This window comes from Sardina pilchardus, chromosome 12, assembly GCF_963854185.1.
Source record: "Sardina pilchardus chromosome 12, fSarPil1.1, whole genome shotgun sequence".
NCBI classification, from domain to species: domain Eukaryota; kingdom Metazoa; phylum Chordata; class Actinopteri; order Clupeiformes; family Clupeidae; genus Sardina; species Sardina pilchardus.
In genome coordinates, this window is record NC_085005.1 from 23,999,480 (window position 1) to 24,026,259 (window position 26,780).

General features: G+C 41.1%; 2 protein-coding genes across 2 annotated transcripts in view; both read right to left on the minus strand.

The window, feature by feature from the left end:
* The window catches only part of LOC134097409 (trace amine-associated receptor 13c-like), a 13,817-nt gene extending 3,853 nt beyond the window's left edge, over positions 1-9,964 (minus strand). The window contains exon 1 of the mRNA XM_062550287.1: positions 9,744-9,964. Coding sequence (XP_062406271.1) covers positions 9,744-9,964 — 221 coding nt within the window. The remainder of the gene's footprint in view (positions 1-9,743) is intronic.
* Positions 9,965-17,624: 7,660 nt separating this feature from the next.
* LOC134097410 (trace amine-associated receptor 13c-like) lies at positions 17,625-18,638 on the minus strand. Its single transcript, XM_062550288.1, has one exon. It carries the CDS (start codon positions 18,636-18,638, stop codon positions 17,625-17,627), a length of 1,014 nt encoding a protein of 337 aa, XP_062406272.1.
* Between the last annotated feature and the right edge of the window lie 8,142 nt (positions 18,639-26,780).

Here is a 26,780-nt window from a genome sequence, read left to right on the forward strand (position 1 = left end):
CCCCAGGGGGGGATTTAGACTCCAGATAATACCACCATCTACTGGCCGATGGGTATACAGTCCTGAATGTACACATAAATCCATTTATTTTATAGCCCCCCATGGATGAAATTCCACAAAACTTGGCTTACTCCCAGAGGGTGTCAGGTTAATCATACACATGAAATTTGGTGCAGTTCATAACATCTCATCTGAAGATATGGGCAATTAAAGCAATATTACATTGCATTTTCAATTTTTACGATGGGGGGGCAAATCACAAATGACTGGTTATAAGCTAAGTTGATGCAAGCTCTAGAGAACAACATACCATAAACATTTTGTCATCCTCGGTGCCACGGTTCAGGTAGTTATGTAGGAAAAACTGTCATTTTTGGGCTTCGGGCGGGGGCAGCGCGGGGGTGGAGTGACCCCCGGGGACGAAACGAAAATTTTCCATAGAACTCTACTGGGGCTACATGCCCACCAAGTTTCATGCGCTCCGGTGCTACGCTAGCGGCGGTCATAATAATGCACGTTCGAAGTGGTAATAAGGACCCGACGCCGCAGGCGGAGGGGACTTTACACTTCGATAAGTGCATTATTTTCCTATAAACGCACAGGGCGCGGAGTTGATTATCCCGCTTATACCACTACTATCATTTTCGTTTATATTGCCGCTGTCTTAGATACAACGTTGCTGTTTTTACCGTTACATTCACATTGGCGAATTGATATTCAAGTGTAATAAGCCCAAAAAAAACCAACTACTTCATAGCCGTGCGGTATATAGAAAAATAATGCACGTTCCAAATAGCGCATCACAATAGGAAATTTGACCAAGCAGTGGTATAAACGAAGTTAATGGCCACCCCATCAGCCAATCAGAGAAGAGAATTCCATTGTTGAGGGAGATAATGTATATGAAAGCGAGGTTGTAACCAAATGAAGTTAGCCAATTTAAGCAGTTAACTGTAAAAATCAGTTTGAATGTGACTTTGTTTGAATATTGGAATGGATTTCTTAAAACATACAGCCGATCCAGTGAAATGAATGATACAGTATAAATAGACAGAAAGGTAAAGTGATAAGAACACAGAAGATAGAAATAACAAAATGCTCTGTCCATGCGCATACAAAAATGATTAGATATAAAATATATCGGCAAGACAGTTATTCCCACCATCATGTCAGCTGCAGCAAGAGAAAGGATTAATACATTTGTCGGTGTGTGAAGCTGCTTGAAGTGTGAGATAGAGATGACCACAACCAAGTTCCCACAGATGGTCAGAATAATCACCGCTATCATACATATATAAAGAACCACAGATAAACCCGTCAACTGAACATTTTCACATGTGTCATTTGAGTTAGGTACCAGTTCATCCACAGTGCTAAAATTCATTGGCCCTGTGAAAAGTTTGCGAACAGAATGATCATGCAAAATGAGAGCAAATCTCTCCATGGAAGTCCTGATGGAGACTGTCGTGCTACATCCTGATTCTGTAGAAATGAGGAGGCACTGCAGTGAGGGAGTCAGGGGGTGCTTACCCTATTTATGTCCTACACCAAGTGTAAAATTAGATAAAGATTAATGACAGCTATTATTATGGGATTACTATAGGCTATGAAAACAACAGAGACCACAGGCCCAGGAGGATTTCAAAGTCTATGTGTTAGGAAGGGAGGTTATCTATGTGTTAGGAATAAGACACTCAAGATCAACAAATAAAGTGTATGTGTTTTCATCTGATGGATATGAAAGTACAAAGATAAAGTTTAGTGAATGTCACTTATATTTTAACTGTTGTTCTTTGTTTGAATAGAAAAGAAGGACAAAATCTCAATCTGATGGAAGTGTGTCCCTATTGTAAATTGTATGTCAAACCACAGAGTAGTATAGGCTACAAAAACAAGAAAATACAAATCAGTAAGACTAGCCTATCAACACATGGTATAAAGCAGAAAGACCCAGCAGTATAAGGGTAGTTGACATCTGGCCAAGAAAAAGTGTTTTTTTTGGAAAACATAATTTTTAAAGAAAAAATACAAATATTTATGTAGTATGGAAACTGTAGTTTCTGAAAATAATAGTGGTCACTCATTTCGTCAATGACCTCACCTATTTTTTCCACGTTTACACTCATCTGCACTGTGAATGTGTCCTATGGTGTGACATTTAAAAAGTACTAAGAAATGATATTGAATAACATTAAAAAATACATGAAACAGAATTGTTCACATTATTAAATCATTCTTTTCTTAAAATTATATTTATTTCACTTAAAAGTTCTAATTACAATCATTTTCACCACGAATAGATGAACTTGATTGACTTTTTCCTATGAATGTCGATACATTTTTTTCCGCCAACCTTACAAAACTGTTTGAAATTGTACCTATCTAAGAGGAGCCATTATTGGAGCTCCCCTCATGCCAAACCTGGCTTTTTTTAAAGTACGTTTTGAAATTAAGGATGTTTTTCTGTTGTTTTATGTTTGTCACACTATAGGACAAAATGTCACACTGAAGGACAAAGATAGCTATTGCATGAAGTGAGTCAGAATATATGTAGTGTTTATTGTAACAGTGATAAAGGAGGACATTTGTTGGATAAGTGTTGCTTTTTCCAGGCTATTTTTTTTTATGATAACCCATTGTCAGTCAATAGTAATAGTACTTAACTGTGTTGAACTAATTTGTCGACTATGAAACCACGGTGAAGTTTCACTTTGTCTATGAGTTCAAATAATAGGTGAGTGCAGATGCATGTAGGCTAAACTCTGCTAGTCACAAGTAAAGCAAGGTTTAGTGGAATCCCTGTTCCATATAGTCTTGTGTGCATGCAGATTCCTTCAAATGTGCTGTGTGAAGTTGCATTGTTTGCTGTTGAAGGAAATTATAGATATTATTCTCATTGTTTTAAAGGATGTTACGCCCAAAACACACCCATGACTGATTAAGAGACATAAGAACAACCCTTTTGTGTCCAGCACCTGACAAAATCACACCATTAAATTAGTGAATGTGGACTGCCATGCCTTTAATGTCTATAAACGTTGTGCTTCTGACCATCCGTTTTTGATCGCCAAAAGAGGGACCATAATCCTCAATAGGGAAATTCCATTTTAAAACATTGCGTTACATTCATGAAGTACACTCTATCTAAAACATCCCTACTGAAAAATAGCAAGAAACCATGTTGATGTTGGTAGCTGGTTTTAGCTGTTTTTTGCTGGTTTTCCTCCAGCTATTGCTGGTCTTTGCTGGTATAACTGGTTAGGCCACCAGGTGGACATGCTGGCGTGACCATCTAAGGAAGCTGGTCATGCTGGTGTGACCAGCCTGTCGTGTGGGATACCGCTGGTGTGAGATGGTCATGCTGGTGACCAGCCTGCCAAGCTTTACATTGTAGGTGTAAGATGGCCATACTGGTTTGCTATGACCAACATAAGCTGGCATGACCAGTAAAAACCAGTAATGTAGACCAGCAACACCAACTAAAATGACCAGCGTGAGATGGTACGACAAGCAAAACCAGCAGAATTACCATCGTAAGCTGCAGGTATGTTTTTGCATGACTTTTGCTGGTCTATAGCTGGTTAACCATCATAGGGTGGCCAAACAAGCTGGTTAACAAGCTGGTCAACCAGCAAACCACCCTAAGCTGGTCAGGCTGTTTTTTCAGCTGTTAGAGCAGTTTTTAATCATACTTGACACAATTATCTACAATGACATTCTATTCGTTGGTGGCAACACTGGAAGTTCCAGGGCAGGTTGGGCCACAGGTCCTGCAGGGAGGTTCTTTCTGTTATAAAAAAAAAAGTTTTAGATTTATGTACTTTATATTATAGTTGCTTTAGTAACACTTCAGAACATTGTATGTCGTCTCTAAAACAGCAATAAATATTTGAATTTAAGTCATTATAAGTGTCACACCAAAGGACATTTCCTGTCACACCAAAGGACATTTAAGCTGTTGTGGCAGTTAATGACCATGCTAATACTAACTGAGCTGTCATTAGCAACTGACATCATGCACTTGCATAATATTACATAGTCCTGCTGTTAAAAATACAAATTTTAATACAAAAATGGCATTTAGGGGTGTCACACCAAAGGACAAAAAAACTTAACTACTTCAGTGGTCTGAAAACATAGTTGAATATCTGAGCAACTCTGAGAGAAATTCTCACCATGTTAACTGCTCCAGGGCTTCATTGGGGTCTTCAGTCACATGACCTTGAATGGGGTCTTTCAACTAAATGTATTTGTCCATGATTTTGGCCAACTTAACATCAGGTTATTGCATAACACCAAAGGACATTTTTTTCTGTGACGAACTTTACGGAGTTCCTACCATTTTAGAAATGTATGTATGGGAAAAGTGATTGCCACTTAGTAAAATAGACACTTGCACAATTATGCCAGGAGCGTTCATTAAAAATTTGAAACATTATTTCCTCTATTTATAAAAGTTAATATTTATATAATTATGTTGTCTACCATCACACCATAGGACAATTGTAAGGTTTGGCTCAAAGTTCTGAAAAAGCGATAAATAACTCAGGTATTAAAACAACAAATTCATGTAAAGCAAGAAAATGTTTAACCTTTTACAGTATTTTAAAATGTGAAAATGTGAAATTAATTGTGTTTTATCTTCTGTGACGGTGAAAAAGCCATGTCATGTCATCTACCCATAAACACTTTAGTGGTGATATTGATGACAGGAAGACCACTTGCACATCAGGGTCCAGTTTGTCCTGTCGGGACTTATTATACCGATAATGATTGCTGTTACATACATTACCCCGTACTTCCGCCTATTAGGTGCGGTATGGACCCGTTTATCAGATCTCAGGCAGCTGTAATGGCTTCATTGCCATTTTAATGTATGATTGTCAAGCTTGTTAGCCTGGGTGAACCCAAACAAACCTGTTTGCAATTAAGAGAAATAGACTACAAGTTTGTGAACAGGTTAGATGTTCCTGACTACCCTGACTATAAGGCTTAGTTCACACTGGCAGTCGAAATCGGATGTCTTGCATATCCGATAAGAACCTAATCTTTCTGACTGACTGTTCTCATTGCATATTGCAAGTGATCACATCCGATCTTGGCGTGCAATGCTCAGATCCGATAAAAATTACACACACCTGGATTCATTAGGCAGAGTTGTACACAACCAAGTCGTCATGGATAAAAGTGGATTTATTTTTGATATTTTCCAACTTATTATGCGTAGCCGTGGCGCAAATACCTCGTCACCCTTAACGTTACAGTTTTCCATGTTTCACCATAAAATGATGACTTGAGTCTAACGTTGGTTTTTGTTTTGCTGGTAGCCCTGGCGCACGCGCTGAATCAATCAATCAATCACTTCCGTCACTCAGAATTACGTTGCAATTGTTTGTTGCAGTGCAAATGACGAAAGGGGCACATTGAAATCCTATTCAAGTGGTTCGACTGTTCAGATTGAGTCATATCCGATAGTAAGTGATATTGAAACCACCTCCGTATGTGGTGCGAATCAGCATTGGATGGATTTCATGCGGTTTTTTGCCGTTCAGACTACCAAAAATTCAAGCTAGATACAATCCAGATAAGCAAAAAATCGGATTTCGACTGCCAGTGTGAACTAAGCTTAAGGCTGTGTTCAGACTGCCAGCCAAAATCCGATTTTTAGTCCATTCAGATTTGAATCGGATGTCACTTTTGAAGTCTGAACAGTGACAGGTCACATGCAATCCGATTTATGCAAACCACATCCAGGAGGTAGTTTCATATCGCGTTCGTATCGGATATGGACAGATGTGTCTCAGTCTGAACAGCTCCCAACAACACTCAGGGGTGCGTTTCTAGAAGAGTTAGCAACAGCGTTGTTAAACCACCGTGGTGCGATGCAACTTGCGATCAAACAACGACAGTGTTACACCTGTTTCCAGAAAGCATCGTACTTGTGTCGCAATTCGCTACCTCCGGAGTTCGAACACCGTTGTTCCAACAACGTTGTTGAGGACGCAGCGGCACATTTCATTGGTGGAAAAAGTGTAAACGTATAATACCCCACCCACTAGAAATTCTCTGTCACTGGATGCCTATCACTTGTCTTTTATAGATCCTCCTTTCCTTACTCGATCCTCGTCCTCACTGAATGATGGGGCGGCAACAATGGGATAGAGGACCGAGGATCGAGGAGGGATGTTGAGAGACACCCACTATGTGTCGACGTGTCTAATTTAAACCCAAAGTGATTCATGCTGGCATTATCATTGCTATCAGGAAAAAACTTAAACCTATGCAAGCACATGAAACAGCTTGCTTAAGCTGTCCAATATATGTACTTATTTGTGTGAGATATCTAAAAAATATCGGTACAAAATATATATGGCCTAGACTAATTACAAATGATCACAATACTAAATCGGTGTCTGGTGGTTCAGCTATTGCATGTCAGTACATTGCGCGCGCGGCCCAAGTTCGCATCTTACCTCTCATGTCACTTTTGAGTAAGAGCAGGCATAGGCTACCACACACAACAATAGGTTAGACCCTAAATATATTTAATTGCTTTACATCGAGTGGCCAGGAACACGACATCAGTTAAAATAGTTCCACGACATTACTTATTAGGGTTATTTCCACGTTTCACTAGTCAGAAACAAAAGCATGTGTGATGCATACGGGAAAAGAACCTACGATGTTGTGATGATAAGCCACCTGCCTTAACCACTATACTAATGAACGGTGTGCTTAATCCGAGGGTTTGTAAATATCATAACAGTAGCCTACCAATACGCAAACCAACACGCAAATGAACGCAAGGTAACACACGTAGCAAGAATGAGCCCAACGGTATTTTAATTTATATTAGCCTACAGTATAGCGCAATCATTGAGTCACAAGAAAACAACAACTTAGTGATTTTTGGTTGGGCGCTTGTGATTTTTGGTCAGGCGATCTTGCACTGACGACATCACCAACTGGAACTCCCAAGGTACGACACAGGTGCGACTGCCCAGGGGCAGTAGTTCAAACGACCAAACTTTGCGTCCTTGTTTGCGATTGAGAGTTTGAACTACCTTTTCTAGAAACACCAAATTCATGAACGACGGAGCGAACTCCCAAGATTGCGACGCAGGTTAGCAAACAACACTTTCTAGAAACGCACCCCAGATCGGATTTGACTGTCCGTGACGTGACTTTACGTGCTTTATACGTGCATATGACGTGCATATGACTAGGGTGACCAGATTTGAGTTAGCAAAAAAGAGGACACTTCAGCGGGGGGGGGGGGGGGGGGGGGGGGGGGGGGTATTTGGGTCACATAGGCTATGCACCCATGAACACGTGCATTCATACAATTGTGTCAACATACATGGTGATATGTGACCTTCCACGGCGAAATCAGTCACAATGTCCAAATTTTCAAAATCAAAGTTATTACGTTTTCAGGAAGGGGCATAATCAACCTTCAAAACGATACCTATATCTAATGAATTGAACGTCATATTACTGAAATATAAACATTCAAAGGAGTTGACTTCATCCTGTCATGCCAATAGAAAAACGGAGAAATCTGCCTCTGAAGTTAACCGTCGGCTCAACACTCACGAACGCTTTGTAAGGTCGCTGCTATTACACGTTTTACGGTACTTGTATCAACGACATAGCACGCGGATGGCTTGGTGGTTGTCAATGAGTGCGTTTACCGTAAATATTGGAATAGAGGGGCAAAAAAACGAGACGCCTCTAACTTCCTGCTTCCTCTAACTTTCTCACCTCAACAAACTCACGTTTTTAGACTACAAAAGGTCAGTTTTTCGGCGAAATGTATTCACGGCCGTACAGTGTAGACCTCCCACTGTTTCAAAACACTTACAAAAAAAAATCCACGATTTTAGCACAAGTGACATAAATGGCCATTTTTCTCAGAAACGCCTGTTGCGACAAGCGACTGGTTTTGCCGTGGAACGTCACATATATGATAATGACCTTTATTGGCTGGCCCAACACTAACAGAAAAACACTGCCTCAAAAGGCTATTTTGTAGGCTAGTTGAAAGTTTTAAATGTGCAAAAATAAACTAGCCTACATTTGTAGGATATACAATGTAAAGTATAGTCACAATGGTAGGCCTAAACCAAAAATAATAAAAAATAAAACCTAATTGCACAAAATGAGACATTTTTAAAGTTGAAAAGTTGTCCAATGGCTGATACTTTTCAGTCCTCCTAAACTGCCTGCTTTGCATTGTTCTCAACCGAGATGAAAACATGGAAATTACGTTTCAATTCGTCAGTGAACTTGCACTTGCGTTTCGGCATGGCTGAAGATGCCGGATAGTTTTGCGCGTTGCCAGCTGGTTGCCAGTGGTAAACAAGGAAGTGTGCGCTGATGAGGTGAATAACCAATTAAATGTTTAGGCCGAGAATATCGACCAATGACGGTAGCTCTAAGGTCAGGCTCTACACTTCAATGCAAAGCGAACTGTAGGGGAAGGGCGTGATTACTATAATGAAAGAGAGAGCGATGCAAATTCGGTGAAAATACGTTAGGTTAGGCTAGAATAAAAAAATCCCGGACGATTCTGAAATTCCGCCCGGACACATTTTTAGGTTTCAAAAAGAGGACATGTCCGGGAAAAAGAGGACGTCTGGTCACCCTACATATGACGTCATAATGACGTCATATGGTGGCGGCCATCCGGATTTTTGAATTTTCATAATTCTTTTTAATATTATGATAAAAATATTAATATTATTATTATTAATATTTTTGCTGACAGACATACACATCACCAGGACATGAAAACGCAAAAAGAACAAACATTGTACTATACTGAATGGTCAGGGAAATAGTAAATCATCATAGGCTACTATTAGCAAGATGATGGGAATTATGATGATGCTGCAAATTTATGTAGCAGGCCTTTTCCCGTAGAGATAATGAATCCCTATTCATCCAGGTGACACTTCTTGTAGTGTTTCATGGTGTGGTACCTCTCATTGCAGGGCACAACACAAAGGCCCACCACACACTGCCTACACCTGTATTTTGCCTGACTATGGCCTTTAGATCTGCCACTTTGTGTTTATTTTTGTGAGTTTTTTTTTTTTTTAGTTGACATGCACATCACAAGGACATGAACACACAAAAAGAACACACATTGTGCCATACTAAATGGTCAGGGAGATAGTAGCCTAAATCAATAGTGTAAATAATAAATAATAAATGGCAAGATGATGGGAATGCAAATTTCTGTGGCAGGCTTTTTGCTGTAAAGATAATGAATCCCTATTCATCCAGGTGACACTTCTTGTAGTGTTTCATGGTACTTCTCATTGCAAGGCATAACATAAAAACCCACTACACACTGTCTACACCTGTAGCCTATTTTGTCTGACGGCAGCAATTAGATCTGCCACGTGCGCCGGCCCAGTGGAGAGAACTCGCACCTTCGTTTTAGCGGTTTTAAAACAAAATCGCTAAACTTTAACAAAGTAATCACTGTAGCTATGCAGCCAGATGATATATGAATGGGTAACGTCCAGGCTTCCGCGAAAAATATAGATTTGATTAGGTTGAGGCAACAAGTCCGTATAAGATGACAATTTTCTTAAAGGCTAGTCAGAATAGCGGAAAATAATAGTTTATTTGACTGTCTATGGAGAATAACATTTTTCTAACCCAGAAAACTATTTATTATCCCATTATTACATCATCACTTAAAAACCGAGTTCTCCCCACACTGCCTCTACGTTTCCCCAAGCTCTCCTATGGACATGTCGACCTCGTCTAACACATCTATTGATATTAGACAAGACAAGGCTCCACCACGTTTACCGTCCTCGCGATTATGGAGAGGCACACTGTCACTGTTGAGGGAGCATATGGCTAGCGCGATAAAAAAACACAGTGCCCCGACGCAACTCTCGTTCTCCACACAACTAACATTTCTGATGAGGGTCTGCTGTTTCATGGTACTTCTCATTACTAAGCATTTTATGAAAACTACCCCACACTGCCTTCACCTGTAGCCTATTTTGTCTGATGACAGCCTAGGTCTGCCACGCACGCCTCCCGAGTGGAGTGAATCAGCATGGCTCTATTCTCAAATCATTCTCGTTGCGACTCTGCTCACATACTGCTGCTACGTTGCCCCACAGCTCTCCTATGCACACTTCGACCTCCATACCAATATACCCATTAGTATTAGACAAAGGCTATTCATCACGTTTACCGTCCTCGCAATATGGAGAGGCACATGGAAGACGTGAAGACGGATGGCTAGCGCGATAAAAAGGCAGTGCTCCGGCGCCACTTTCATTCTCCACACAACTAACACGTCTGATGAGGGTCTGCTAACTTCCCTATGAACACCTACTGTACCACAGGTGAAATACTGTTCATAACACTGACATTGGGCAAAATATCCACGTTTGTGCTTGGTGTAGGACTTATCTCTACGTTGTCCAGTCCAGCTGCAGCATTGCTTGCTAGACAGAGACGCGTGTGAATAAACAAATCCCTGTCATCTTCTGAAGGCAGATATTTCCCTTCAGAATCACTGTCAGTGAACAGAAGACCCAACACTTCATTCCTGGTAAACTTTTTTGATGTGTTTAGACGATTATCTAATGCTAATACTCGTTTACGTTCACACTACCGCTCTGATACAATGGCTCACACGCGACCTAGCTCAGCTGATATTTCGCACTGATTTAAAGTGCCCTTGCTCGAAATTTTGCATAGAACCATGACGTAATTCTGAGTCAGGGACGTAGTTTGACATGTCTGCCAACTAGTGGCTGGGAGTTTGAACGAAATTTGACCAACTCGGCCGTTTTATCCAGTACCGCATCTTGTCGAGTTAACTCGATGGTGGCGCTTAGAGGGTTAAGGCTAGGTGATCACAGTAGGCCTACTCGAGCGCACAGACAAAGACTAAACCAGGCCGCTCTCCCAAGACAAAACACACTACCTGTTGTCACGTTCAGCAGTCGCAGGGAAACGCCAGCGAACCAAACACACAACCGACACCGGTAGAGGAAATGTGAGAGGATAACAGAGGGCAGGACACTGTTACCTGGACTGTCATTAATAGACGCCGGGCGTTTCCTGGATGTAGCCACCATGTTTTTTATAGTAAACAATTTTATTATAGGGGGTCAGGTTTGATTGTAACACTCTTCTCCTCTTAAAAAAGGACAAAAGTGGACCACCCATATTGCAAAACAGTCAATAGGTAGGCTACATAAGAAAAAACAGAAACAAGACAACTTGATCAGAAGGAGAATCTAATTGAAACCCAAGAAGTCATCATCCACATCTGGTTCTGAAAAGATTTTCAGAAGTTGCTCCCGTTCTCTACGGTCAACTTCAGCAACAGTGGGGAAGCATTGCTTAAGGTGGCTTACGTGGACTGTGTGCAATTCCTCCCCAGAATCTTCTCTCACAATTTGATCATTGACAAGCCCCAGCTTTGTCACAGCTCTATCGGGGCCTACCCATTTAGGAGCCAACTTTGCAGAGAAACCACATGAGGCTTGGGACAAAGGATAAGCCCTCATCCACACTCTCTCTTTGTTGCCATATGTAATTTCTCGCCGAGTTTTGTCGTAGTTTCTTTTCTGCTTTTCTTTAGCTTTCATCAAGTTCTTGGCCACTAGCAACCGGAGATGTTCCAGATCTCGCAGAGCTCTAGAATGTGAATGAGGCTGTAACACCCTGTCAAACGGTCCCATGATCTTGCCTCTGAGCAACAACTCAGCAGGGCAACGCCCAGTGGATTCTGAGGGTGTCAAATGACCTCTGACACTCAGCTGTCCATTGAAATGTCCTTTAAAAGCATTCCAAAAAAAATTCGGCACGTACCTATGGTACCATCCAGCTAACCCAAGGAAGCGCTGAACTTCCTTCAGGTTGGCTACCGCCGTTCATTCCGACATACCAGCACTCCGACATTGACGTCCAATTGTCGTAGTGGAGGCATGTCTCTTTATGGGAAAAAGTCCCACCACTCCGACATTTGTTTTTTTCATGGTCGCAGTGGCGGTATTTAACTTTTTTTTCAAACAACGTGCCATTCCGACATGAGGTCATTAATAGGCTATTAATGTCATAACTATATCCAATTGTGTAAAATAATAAAGATTCACATTTAAAATGTCATTGTGAAGACTTCTTGATATGGTTATGTGTCTGTTGCGTGCAGCGTGCACGACTCGGGGAAGTGAAAGCAGTTCTATAGACATGGCAAGTTTTCTTCTCTGTCTCATTATTCGCGGACTAAGTGGAGCTAAATTAAGTTATTATTTTGCTGTCACTTAGTCTGTTTTATGGCCTAGAAGGTTGTATTTGGTATCTGTGGATAGCTCTAGCTCTCCTCTTTTATCTGACATGCAAGCTGTATCTTTTTAACCACGGTTTCACGAGTAAATCAAACGAAAGTAGCGGTAGTCGAAGCTATATGATTCTTATTTGTTTGTCACTTCGTCTGTTTCTATAACACAAAAGGATCGATGTGTTTGGTATCAATGGAAAGCTCTGTTTCTCCTCTTTCATTTGATATGCGTGTTATGTCTGTGCGATGCCTGGTCCCGGAGTAATTCAAGCGAGAGCAGTGGCTGCGTGGGTGAACGCAGAGCAATATACTGTAAATATGATATCATTTAAATTCAGGATTTTATTTTTATTTTCATACTTGATCGTACAGACACGTGTCTAGTCCCGTTGGAAAGCCCCGGTTCTGAGCTCTTTCATGCAATATAGGTCTCATCTCGCTGTGACTAATCGCGGAGCAATGTAACAGGGAAGAATGGGTGTGTTTTTTGACGCACTTTGCGTCCGTTGGGCTCATAGGGTCCGTTAAATTGACGTGGAAAAAAATAGGATTTGTAAACTGTCGGAATGGGGGTACTAAAATGTGTCAGATTGGCAGCATGTCGGAATAACACCATGTCTGAATAGCGGCATGTCGGACGAAAGGGATGTCGGACTGGCAGGATGTCGGACTGCCGACATGTAACCCTTCAGGTTAGTGGGAACTGGATAAGCTTTCACTGTCTCTGTTTTCTCAGAGTCTGCTCTCACTCCCTCCTTACTCACAACATGTCCAAGGAACTTGATCTCTGGCATGCAGAAGTGACACTTTTTGAGTTTAAGGGTGAGGCCTGCATCTCCGAGACAATTAAACACAGTCTGAACATCTGCAAAGTGTTGGTCAAGGTTAGTGGAGTATGTGAATATATCATCAAGATACACAAAACAGCATCTTCCAAAACAACTTTGTAGAACAATGTTCATGAGCCGCTGGAAACTAGCAGGGGCATTTTTAAAATCAAATGGCATTTTCCTAAAAGAATAGAGGCCAAAGGGAGTGATGAAAGGGGTAATGAGACGACTTGCAGGTTCAACCTCTGTTAAGTGTAACTGCGCATGCGTGGGCCTGGGGTAGGGTGTCTGTAGAGAGACGATACCAGCGTATGTGTAAAGATGTGCTCCAGTAAAGTTATAAGTTGTATACCCTTCGTTGTCGTTTATTAGAGTTAACATTGGTAGCAGAGGATGTCGTCGAAAAACTACAAAGTACCACCTTTGTTTGATGAGAAGAAGTCATATGAAAGTTGGAAAAACGAAGTTGAAATTTGGAAGCTAGTTACCGAGCTAGATAAGAACAAACAAGCCTTGGCGGTTGCCCTGTCGATATCAAATTGTCGCCTTGTCACTATGAAATAGGATACCGTGTTTTTGAGAGAGAGCGGAGTTCGACAACATCAAAAGAGAAAGTAATGTTTCGACGCTGGACTACATTATTGAATTCGAAAGGATTGAGATGAGTAAGTTAAAAATGAAGCTTCCAGATGCTGTGTTAGCTTTTAAGCTGCTTGATACAGCAGGGATTGGTGTTAAAGATAAACAATTGACACTTACCGCTTGCTCAGACCTTACGTTCAATAGCATGAAATCAGAATTGAAGCGAATCTTCGGCGATAATTTGCCACCAGAGGGGGCTAGTGCCTCAAGTGATCTGGATTGTGCTTACTACACACGTTTTGGGAAATGGGATACCCGAACAAGTTCTCCAAGTGCTGTGCCAGTCTCAAATCCATTAGATAACTTCGGGAGAAGATCACGCTGTGCTGTCTGTCAAAGCACTTACCACTGGGCAAAAGATTGTCCCCATAAAAGCGAACAGGCAAAATTAACAGAGGATATTGAGGAGTTGACACAAAACATAGATGAGTGTAACTGAGAGTCAAGCTGTCCTTGACACAGCCTGTACCAGAACTGTATGTGGAGAAAAATGGCTTGATCATTATGTAGCTGGATTACAACAGAGTGAGTTAGCCAAACTACAGACCAAAGACAGTGCAAGATCATTCCGGTTTGGTGATGTCATATAGAAACTGTCCCGGTAGACATCCCCTTGCTCTTAAGCAAAGCATCACTTCCTTATCAACTTCCTGTTTCGCTATGTGCAACAGCATGGACCATATTGCAATATTCCCTATCTCCCTCTGAGCCTTTAACTGCTAAAAAGAAAGGCTTAAAGAAAAACAGAAACGAACGAGTGGATGTGGGCACCATAAACACATTTAACCAAAGTGTACCACATCAACACAATGCCCACAGAACCAACAGTAAGGTTAACCCATAGAATAGTCCTTGTTATACAACAGTTATGTCCGGTCAAACGATTTAGCAATATCTGATTGGACGAGACACGTTCTATCAGTGGTGATATTAACCTATATCACCACGGGTGACTCTTCACAGCTAATAATCACTCCGCGACGGTTGATTCTTCGCTTTGATTTAACCAGACTTAGCAGTTGCATAGCAACCACAAGCGTTCTGAGCTAGGTCTACTTCGCATAGCGGAGGAACTGGGCTAAATGAAACGATGGCAAATAATAATTATCCTTCCTAAAAATGCACTCGGGTATCTTTTTTTTGTTGGCAATGGAACTGTTGTATAAAAGCATTATCGCACTCGTGGTCGTGGTGTTGTTGGCCAATATCGCCACGGCTGTAGTTACCTACGGCACTCAGCCTTCGGCTTCGTGCCTGCGGCGAACCACAGCCGTGGCGATATTGGCCAACAACACCACTCCCACTCGTGCGATAATGCTTAATTAGCCTGATTGCCATCGACTCGAGTCTGACCAAGTGCCTGTGCTAACACGGTTTCTCCAAGTGCTGGTTGACCCGCCTCCTTTAAGTGCCTCGATTTGCTACACGCTGGGCTCTAGATGGGGGAGAAGCCACAGGAGCCTCAGAGGCTGGCTGCAATGTCGGTCTTTGGTATTATTTGCCCTCAACGGTGCCTTCCAGGCAGCGCTGCCTTCAAGGCACTACTCCCCTCAGTTTAGGGGTAGGATGAGGGTTGAGGGGGTTAAGGTTGGGAATAGGGTAAAGGTAGTGCATTTTAGGCTGCGCTGCCTGGAAGGTGCCGTTGGGGGCAAAAAACACCATTGAGCCTGCAATGTCCCGGCACGGCACTGGTGGGGCAATGGAAGTGGGCTGAGTCCCACTCTGGGGATAGTGAACCTATTAACAAGAGATACTTGCGATTACAAGGCCTCATTTTTGCTTTTTCATTTTTGACTAGGTGGCGCTTTACATTAATGGTGGTGGTTTTGGGATGGGTTGACATGACCCCTGGTGTCCCCAATGGTATGACCCCATGGGCACTTGGACATGCAGGACACTGCATCAACTTGCACTACATTTTCCTTACAGTGAGAAAGATGTTGTGAATATACTAGCTGTAGATGATTTTTTGATGAAATGGAACACAGTTATTTAGTTTCTCACCATATAAAATACAAGCCAAATAACTTTTACACCATGTTTTAGTTCTAAAATATTTATTTCAATTATGAGACACAAATCTATTTACTTGAGTTACATTGGTGCATAAATCTCTCATAGACTGCAAAGGTATAACAGTGCTCAATGCAGTTACCATCACATTTCCCATATGTCAGATAGTCATGTTCGTAAATGAGCTTAGGTGATAACATAACAAACTTGTGCATCTAACAATTCATTGTGTCAATGTTGTCAAGTTATCTGAATTGGCAGGCTAATTATAAGCAAAAGGCTAACACATTGATCTGGAATAACATCTGAATCATGCCATCAAAATGTTAAAGGTACACTACACAAAATATTCACCCTAATATAACCAAAGATCCTTCATGACTGACAAGATAGAGCAACGTAATGCATCTCTATGGAAGCAAAATTCGAACAGTTCCTGTCTGCTTAAAGAGGCGTGTTGCAAAGACGTCATAGTGGAATATCGATCTCTGTCAGATTGGTAAGCAGTTCAGTTCGAATGTTAACAGGTCTGCTTAAAGGGGGATTTAGCCCCCCTCCCCTTTGCGAAGACAGAACGCCGGAAATGATCGAACGTTTGCGCCTCTCGCTCCGCTTTAACCCTCTCTGATATAACCTTTACGAACCCAATTTGATGGTAACAAATAAGGGAATCATTAATCTAGCATAGTCATACAGCACAGCCATTTCTGTAGTGTTTGTGTTGCATTTGCAGCATGTCTCTGTAATGTGAAAGTTCCTTGAAGTGTTTTGTGTATTTGCATGTGTTTTGTTAAGTTTGCGTAGCAGGTCAGGGAAAAGATCTGACATTTTGTCCATCAACACTTTTGACAATTTTGATCAAAACACATTTTGAGTCATTCATTTATTCATTAGTTTTAAAATGAGTCAATGTTATTTTCTTATTATTACACGGCTCTTCACAATGCAAGTAGAACGCCCCATTGACTTGAATGGGATTTCCCAACGTTCTACCGGTCATTATTTCTTGATAGATGACCGCTCCGAAGGAATAATGACCGCTGCCAATGGCAACAGGTTCACTCCGCTAGTTGTTGCGGAAGCCACGAAACGGTAGCCAAGTCATTGCTAAAGACACATTGAGATGAGTTTCTTTTCTCGTTTTGGCAAGTAGCCGTATAATAAGCGGGATAATGTATAGAACGCCGGTCATTATCGGAAAATAATTCCCTTCAGGACGAAGCAAAACCCCTCCGCTGCGCGTCGGGGTTCAGTTAATCCTGTCGGGAATTATTTTCCGATAATGACCGGCGTTCTATACATTATCCCTTACATATTCTGGCAAGTTTAAAAACTATGGTTGACAGTAAGCTAGAAGTGATGGTCCAATATCTGGAAGTCTGATCTAGCTATTTTGGTTTTTCCTCACAATTTCCTCACTCTGAAAATATGTCTAAGCACTAAAATGTCACTACAAATGGTTAAAGGGACACTTCACCGATCAGCATTAAGCTTTGTATCTTTAGAAAACCATTCATGTTTTTGAATGGTTGTGCATCATTTCCTTATTTTGCCTTGAGATGGGAGAAATACGGATTTAAATTTTGGACTTCCTGCTTTCAATGATGTAAAAATCATCATTTTACATCATTGAAAGCAGGAAGTCCTATTCATGGGTTTCATTGAAATCCGTATTTCTCCCATCTCAAGGCAAACTGAGGGAATGATGCAAGACCATTTAAAAACATGACTGGTTTTCTAAAGATACAAAGCTTAATGCTAATCGGTGAAGTCTCCCTTTAAGGCATCATAGATGTCTGACAGAAGAAAACTCACAAGCCCCTTGTCTCTGAGAGCACATTCATCAGTGAGGAATCAGCCCTGCATATTCTGAACGTCAGAATTAACTTCATACTTTTTTGAAACCAAGGATAGAACAGAGCATAAATAATGGGGTTGATAGTAGAATTAAGGAAAAATAGTGTTACCATGGTATTTACCACACGGTCATATGATTGGGCTAAAACATCAAATAGTAACATACAAATATAATAGGGTATTAAACATATCAAAAACACTGATACAAGAATTCCAAGGACTTTGGCAGCTTTCCTCTCTGATTTTGACGAGTAAACATTGCTCTGGTCATTCACTCTTTGTCTGTCCTGTAATGTTGCTCTGATTGCAACTGCGTGCCTTCTAGCTATGAAGAAAACTTTCATGTATAGAATTATAATGGTAACACATGGCAAAATAAAAACAATTACAACATCAGCAGTAAACCACAGCTCATCCATGCGAGGAAGACATCTACCTGGACATACATGGTTGAAATTCCCATTTAAGTAAAGAAGTGCACAGTTGTAAAACAGGGACACAATCCAGACATGTGTTGTTATAATAAAAGCTAATAACACTGAAACTTTCTTGGAGTAGAGGAAAGGGTTACTTAAGGCAAAATAACGGTCCACCGCAATGAAAGAAATATTATATACGGAGACAAATGTTAAATGGAAACTAATCATATTAGAGAAGGAACAAAATATTGGCTCAAACAGTGAGCATGATTCAATCCAAATCAGGACATGTACGGGCATCACAAATAAACCAACCAGAAAATCAGACATTGCAAGAGACAGAATAAGGATATTGGTTGGAGTGTGAAGTTGATGAAAATGACAGACCGAGATTATAACAAAAAGGTTTCCACACATTGTAAACAATACTATAGCTGCAGCAAACACATACAGTAGCACATAAGATGTCATAGAAGAAGAGATGTTCAAACAGGATGAGTTGAAGGGCAGCTGGCAATTAGCTGTGTTGTTATTTTCATTAAAAATCATTTGCCCAGGAGCGTCTCCGCTGAAAATGCCTGAAAAATAAAGCAATGTAATGTACAGACAGGAAAATCGGACCGGGAATGATCACCATGTATACATCAACAGAGTCATGAGAGGTATGACTGCTCAAAGAATGCTATCACATTGATATTTATATTTTACTGTATTCCCTCCCACCACAACAAGAAACCTGATTGCTTGAGTCCTGACTCCAACTGACCAATAGCTTTCCATTTCACATTTTCTTCAAATATGCTTTGTACAGTGGGTACGGGTTGAGAATACACTTTTTGCCGCGGAAATCCTGAAGAGATCCCGTAGGCCAGGGGTTCTCAAACTTTTTTGGTCCGAGGACCCCTAATGGAGAAGATTTTTTTCCGAGGACCCCCCCCCCCCCCCATCGTACCACAAATTACAGTTACCGCAATTGTTTAAAATAGGCATTTTAATGCAAATCACTTAAAATAGGCATTTTGATGCAAAAGTACGGCTTAGGAACAGTTTTTTTGTCAAATGTGGGCCTACTGTGTAACTGTAGTTCACTCACATTAATGAATAGTGGTGGGATTCTATTTAGAATAAAAAAAAACAGACTGACAAACTGCAGTGCAAACACAGCATGAATTATTCATTCAGAGGTAACTGTCATAGAGTAAATTAAATTATACATTTACTAATCAACGATTAAAAATGACTTGCATGGTTGTGTAGGCCTGACTGCCCTGAAAATGGCAATATAAGAACCATGGTGGAGGTATACGTTGGGGCTGAGCAATTTACTGAAATGTGGTGTGTGCCTTTTTTGGCACACACCACAGTGCTGAGAAATGACTTTTTGACACTTTTTGCGCTCCATATTTGTGACACTAGCTGATCTGACCTGACTTGTTTGCGTGGTAGCACACATGACGTGCAGAGATGATGAATATTGTTTTACTGCATTGCAATGAACAAAGTAAAGGCAAAAAAGTGTTTATTTGTCAAACAAATTTGGATGCAGTATGAGTCTTGAATTGGATACCATACAGGAGTTTGCTAGGATCTCAAAACCGTATTATGAACGTGACTTGCCATAGAGAAACACATGATAACGTTGGATTATGAACATAGGCTATTATGCCACAAAAAACATGGGGTAAGTGGAGCTAAATTAAGTTATTATTTTGCTGTCACTTCGTCTGTTTTATGGCCTAGAATGTTGTATTTGGTATCTGTGGATAGCTCTAGCTCTCCTCTTTCATCTGACATGCATGCCATATCTTTCGGCGGTTTCACGAGTAAATCAAACGAGAGTTATGGTAGCCGAAGCTATATGACATTATTATTTGTTTGTCACTTCGTCTGATTTTATAATACAAAATGATTGATGTATTTGGTAAGCTTTGCTTCTCCTCTTTCATTTGATATGCGTGTCATGTCTGTGCGATGCGGGATCCACGACCACGAGTCCTAATTCAAGCGAGTTCTGGATGCGCGGGTGAACGCAGAGCAATATAGACTGTAAATATGATATACTAAGATTTAACTTCATACTTGATCGTACAGACACGTGTTTAGTCTCGTTGGAAAGCCCCGGTTCTGCTCTTTCGTGCAATATACGTATCATCTCGCTATGACTAATAATCGCGGAGCAATGTAAGAAAGAAGAATGTGTGCGTTTTTTGACGCACTTTGCGTCCGTCGGGCTCATTGAAACTTTTTCACGGACCCCCTGGCAACACGTCACGGACCCCCAGGGGTCCGCGGACCCCACTTTGAGAACCACTGCCGTAGGCTGTCAAGCCAACTGTTTTTGAGGCTAAGGCAATGTACCCAAACAACCACCAGGTGGCAGAAAGTTTCAACCCGCATTTCAACTGCATTTAATGATCAATGTAAGGGGTACAAGACTGCATATCCGCCAATAGTCGACTCCTTTAATCTCATTTAATCATTCAAATGAAGGTGATGACTGGCGAAATTAATCAAACGACGTTTCAATAAACCATTGTTGAAATGAATGAAAATGGTTTTAGAAAATCGCCTACAGTAGGCCTATCAGAAGGAAATAGCCTTCAGTTCAACCTGAAAGACTCGATAGGCAACTTTTAGATTAATTCATTAGATTAATTCAGCGGTTACAAGACCGCATTTCCGTGAATAGGCTATAGTTGTCAAGGCGAAGACGAAAGAGATGGACAAGATGGACATTAGGCTACATTTTATATGCCTACCTGTACTTAAAAATGTTATTTATAGGCTATTTTAAAACGGAGGCATGCGTTCATTTTAACCGGGGACGCTGGGTACATGTACCCAGCACTTTTTGTTATCACAGATTTTGTCCCCACCACTTTTGACAACTGAAAAAAAATGTCTTTAGCAGAAATCTCTTTAATACATGCCTACGCTTGACGCTTTACTTATAAGATCGCGCATTTTGTAACATTGTAACAATGGATGGTCAGCTATACACGGCCTAGCTCAGCAAAATAAAGTTCTAGCAACTTGTATGCATGTTCATGTTGATTCAGAGGTAGGCATACCATAGGCTACTGTGCGTCAAGCTACGACAGCATTTTATTTTGTGGTGAATTAGTGACTAACGTCAGTTTAACATGTCAGAAGTTTTGATCAGTGTTTCAAGTGTCTGTAAGGATCTAAGTTCCCAGGCTGATGACATTCCTTTCAATCATATATGGACTCTTGATTAGCTACTGAGTGTGGGCCTATTGTGGACCTCCTGTCACACGTTTGTCCAAAGTCCTCAGAAGTTAACTTGGACCAGGAAATGTAACCAAATGTATTGTCATGTCTTGATTGATTTACTCAAGTGGTTTCACTACAACAATGGTCTCAGTTTCACCTACAGTACTCATCATGTGATCTCCATTCATGTAACCCCTGTCACTGTGTGAACCAATCACAAACTTTGTAGCCTATAAAAGCGTAGACAAAACATTATTCATGGAGTCTCTTAGCCATGAGCTCCCACACTTCGGTGTGTAGTCATCTTCCTCTGATCTGGTAATGTTTCATTCTCTGTCTGTTTTTGTATCTTAGCCTAAGTATTTCTTGAACCTGTTTAAGTAACTTTCACACTTTGCATTTAGATGTACTTCTGTAATGTGTTGGATGACTAGCTTGTACCTGTCCAATACATTTGTTATGCTGATCTGCGTAGCCATTAGTGCTGGCAGTATACGGCCGTGTCCGGTCCCAGGTAACGTGCTAGCGTAATGGATGGCTAGGGTTTAACTACCGCCGCCGTAGGAGTTAACCACACTGGAAAGGGCAAGTTGTCTTTGAAATTGACTGAAATTGATTACAACAGAGTGAGTTAGCCAAACTACAGACCAAAGACAGTGCAAGATCATTCCGGTTTGGTGATGTCATATAGAAACTGAAGTTGTCCCGGTAGACATCCCCTTGTTCTTAAGCAAAGCATCACTTCCTTATCAACTTCCTGTTTCGCTATGTGCAACAGCATGGACCATATTGCAATATTCCCTATCTCCCTCTGAGCCTTTAACTGCTAAAAAGAAAGGCTTAAAGAAAAACAGAAACGAACGAGTGGATGTGGGCACCATAAACACATTTAACCAAAGTGTACCACATCAACACAATGCCCACAGAACCAACAGTAAGGTTAACCCATAGAATAGTCCTTGTTAGCCTGATTGCCATCCACTTGAAAGGCTCTGCGAGACTTAAGTCTGACCAAGTGCCTGTGCTAACACGGTTTCTCCACGTGCTGGTTGACCCGCCTCCTTTAAGTGCCTCGATTTGCTACTGGTCGATGTCAGAAAGCGGTTTGCCGAGTTTAAACCAATAACAACACTCTTTCCTCTGCCTTGAACACGCCTCTACCCAGAGCCGTTGGAGCTGCTCAAAGTTGATTGGTTCTCGACCAAAGGGGGCAGTTCCGCAGATTTCGGGAACTCAGAAATCCTTCCCGATTAGCAGTTGACCAGACCAGCGACAGCAACGCCGAAGGTGTTACGTCACTGGGAGGGCATGCCAGGCTAAGTCCTTGTGCCAGGCAGGCACACTGGCCATGCTGGCAGACAGGCGCAGGACTGTCGCCATTGGTAGCAACACGCTGGGCTCTAGATGGGGGAGAAGCCACAGGAGCCTCAGAGGCTGGCTGCAATGTCGGTCTTTGGTATTATTTGCCCTCAACGGTGCCTTCCAGGCAGCGCTGCCTTCAAGGCACTACTCCCCTCAGTTTAGGGGTAGGATGAGGGTTGAGGGGGTTAAGGTTGGGAATAGGGTAAAGGTAGTGCATTTTAGGCTGCGCTGCCTGGAAGGTGCCGTTGGGAGCAAAAAACACCATTGAGCCTGCAATGTCCCGGCACGGCACTGGTGGGGCAATGGAAGTGGGCTGAGTCCCACTCTGGGGATAGTGAACCTATTAACAAGAGATACTTGCGATTACAAGGCCTCATTTTTGCTTTTTCATTTTTGACTAGGTGGCGCTTTACATTAAATGAGTGGTTTTGGGATGGGTTGACATGACCCCTGGTGTCCCCAATGGTATGACCCATGTCCCCATGGGCACTTGGACATGCAGGACACTGCATCAACTTGCACTACAGTTTCCTTACAGTGAGAAAGATGTTGTGAATATACTAGCTGTAGATGATTTTTTGATGAAATGGAACACAGTTATTTAGTTTCTCACCATATAGACAGAACGATGTGGATTATGATGTCCTATTGTGAATAACCTCAAGGCCTTCTAAGATACAACAGTAAGCTGAGAGTTTTTTTCAGCCCACGTTAATCTTCGTGTTGTGCTAACGTTGCAAATACGACACAATAGATCATAAAACGGTTTAGAGATTGATTTTTGTCATTTCAAAATCTTACTCAATAATAGATGTTGTGCATTGCAAAAGTAAAATACAAGCCAAATAACTTTTACACCATGTTTAAGTTCTAAAATATTTATTTAAATTACGAGACACAAATCTATTTACTTGAGTTACATTGGTGCATAAATCTCTCATAGACTGCAAAGGTATAACAGTGCTCAATGCAGTTACCATCACATTTCCCATATGTCAGATAGTCATGTTCGTAAATGAGCTTAGGTGATAACATAACAAACTTGTGCATCTAACAATTCATTGTGTCAATGTTGTCAAGTTATCTGAATTGGCAGGCTAATTATAAGCAAAAGGCTAACACATTGATCTGGAATAACATCTGAATCATGCCATCAAAATGTTAAAGGTACACTACACAAAATATTCACCCAAATATATCCAAAGATCCTTCATTACTGACAAGATAGAGCAACGTAATGCATCTCTATGGAAGCAAAATTCGAACAGTTCCTGTCTGCTTAAAGAGGCGTGTTGCAAAGACGTCATAAGGCCTATTCGGACGGGATTAGTTTTATGGGGTGACATCAGGTAAAGTAATAATTACCAGGTAATGTAGTCCCGTCCGGACGCGCCATGTCAGTAAACATAACGGAGTATGTCGGTGACATTTACAGAGACTTTTACCTTCCGTAAAACGGTCCGGAGAAATTACCTTAGGTAATATTAATCCCGTGCGAACGCGACCCTCTGTAAAGATGTCTGTAATATTTCGTCACATCCTGATTGGAAAACAATTCCACCATAGTCTGAATGAAAACATGACATGCTGTGTAGCTCCTAATAGGACGTTAGCTAGTTTGCCTATTAGCTTGATATTGTTAGCCATTTCAAACTACTTATGGCATAACATAAAGCTAACGTTTGCTAGTTTAACCAACTTGTAGTCTTTCAAATCTGAAAATGCCGCACGTACCTGACGCAAAGTATCACGTGCACAGCGACGAAGATGTGACGGCAGAACGTAAACGTAGTTACTCCTCCCATGTCAAGTAAAATGACAGAGATGTCTAGTCCCGTCCGAATTGGACATTTATATTACAGAGGTCATATGATAAACCTGCATTACTGTACGTCCCCCCATAAAACTAATCCCGTCCGAATGGGCCTATAGTGGAATATCGATCTCTGTCAGATTGGTAAGCAGTTCAGTTCGAATGTTAACAGGTCTGCTTAAAGGGGGATTTAACCCCCCTCCCCTTTCCGACGACAGAACGCGGAAATTATCAAACGTTTGCGCCTCTCGCTCCGCTTTAACCCTCTCTAATATAACCTTTACGAACCCAATTTGATGGTAACAAATAAGGGAATCATTAATCTAGCATAGTCATACAGCACAGCCATTTCTGTAGTGTCTGTGTTGCATTTGCAGCATGTCTCTGTAATGTGTAAGTTCCTTGAAGTGTTTTGTGTATTTGCATGTGTTTTGTTAAGTTTGCGTAGCAGGTCAGGGAAAAGATCTGACATTTTGTCCATTGACACTTTTGACAATTTTGATCAAAACACATTTTGAGTCATTCATTTATTCATTAGTTTTAAAATGAGTCAATGTTATTTTCTTAATATTCTGGCAAGTTTAAAAACTATGGTTGACAGTAAGCCAGAAGTGATGGTCCAATATCTGGAAGTCTGATCTAGCTATTTTGGTTTTCCCTCACAATTTCCTCACTCTGAAAATATGTCTAAGCACTAAAATGTCACTACAAATGGAAAAGGGACACTTCACCGATCAGCATTAAGCTTTGTATCTTTAGAAAACCATTCATGTTTTTGAATGGTTGTGCATCATTTCCTTATTTTGCCTTGAGATGGGAGAAATACGGATTTCAATTTTGGACTTCCCGCTTTCAATGATGTAAAAATCATCATTTTACATCAGGGGTCGGCAACCTGCGGCTCTAGAGCCGCATGCGGCTCTTTAGCGCCACCCTGGTGGCTCCCTGGAGCGTCTTCAAAAATGTATGAAAATGAATGGGGGGATTTTTGTTTGTTTGTTTTAATATGGTTTCTGTATGAGGACAAACATTCTTAACGTTTTCCAATGTTGTAAAAATGTGCATAATAAATATTGAAGTTCAACATTTCTGGGGGGGCGCTAGTGAGCACCAGATGGAGTAGACACGTTTTTCCTGAGCTCCTCTCCATGTTGTAGAATAATTCGGTTTTTAATTTAAAATTCGCCAGTTTACCCGACCTCCCAGCAAACAATTAACGTTCTGCTAACTTTCACTAACGTTAGCTTTTGGTTCCCCTATGGTTCGTTTTTCAGCAACCTACTAATAACGTTTAGAGAACGTTATCTCCAGGTTGTCAAAACAAATAACGTTCCCCTAACGTTTTTACAACTAAAGAAAAAAACGTTATATTCTGGTTGAATCCCAGCAAGCAAATAACGTTAGCCGCTGGTTCTCCTGTGGTTAGTTTATCAGTAACCTTCTAATACCCTGGAGAGAACGTTAGCTCCAGGTTATCAAAGTTTCCCGAACGTTATTACAACTTAAGGCTGGCTTACATTGCACGATTTTGGTCTGTTTTAACAGTCGGCGACTACTTTTCCAAAATCGGGCGGAAATCTTGCCAGTTGTACTAGAATCTCGGCGCGCTCCCGTCATCTAAATCGTTCAGTGTAAGGTGCCAATCTTAGCGGTTTTAAGTCCGTCGGAGTCAGTCTTTTTCTAGTTTTGCCGTTACGACAATATCAAACATGTTTGATATTATCGTAAGTCTTTTCAGTCGTGGCTCATGCAAATGGTGACGTGAACATTAAAAGCCAATAGTGACCTCGGTCGACGAACACGAAAACGGAAGGGGCAAAATAGGCGACAGCTGTAGCCTGTATGATTACTTGTTATTTCATTTCTTATAATTTATTAGTCGGCTATTCTACGTGACAGAACAACTCTATATCTGTTAGTGATGTCACACTATCAAACAATGCTGCAGAAACGCGAAAAAATTACTTTGATATGAGTAGCCTATCATGTGAGTTCCTGTTGATGATGACGTATAGCCTAGTGCACGATGGAAATACTTTGAAGGAATCTAGCAGCAGTCTTGTAAATAGTGACCACAGTCTTTGCAAAATCCTAATCTGACACTGGCCTGTGACTAGTCTGTGACTAAAAACTCAATGAATTGTCTTTAGATGTGAGAGGGTCTGAGACTGTAGTCTTTCAAAAATCTTTTCCAAATCTTTGCAAAGTCTGGCAATGTAAGGTAGGCTTAAAGAAAAAAACGTTATATTCTGGTTGCATTTCTCTTTTCACACAACGTTGCT

Bases quoted from the DNA above. Each gene is read 5' to 3' on its own strand.
- LOC134097410 (XM_062550288.1), bottom strand. From the start codon at position 18,638: ATGATTTTTAATGAAAATAACAACACAGCTAATTGCCAGCTGCCCTTC.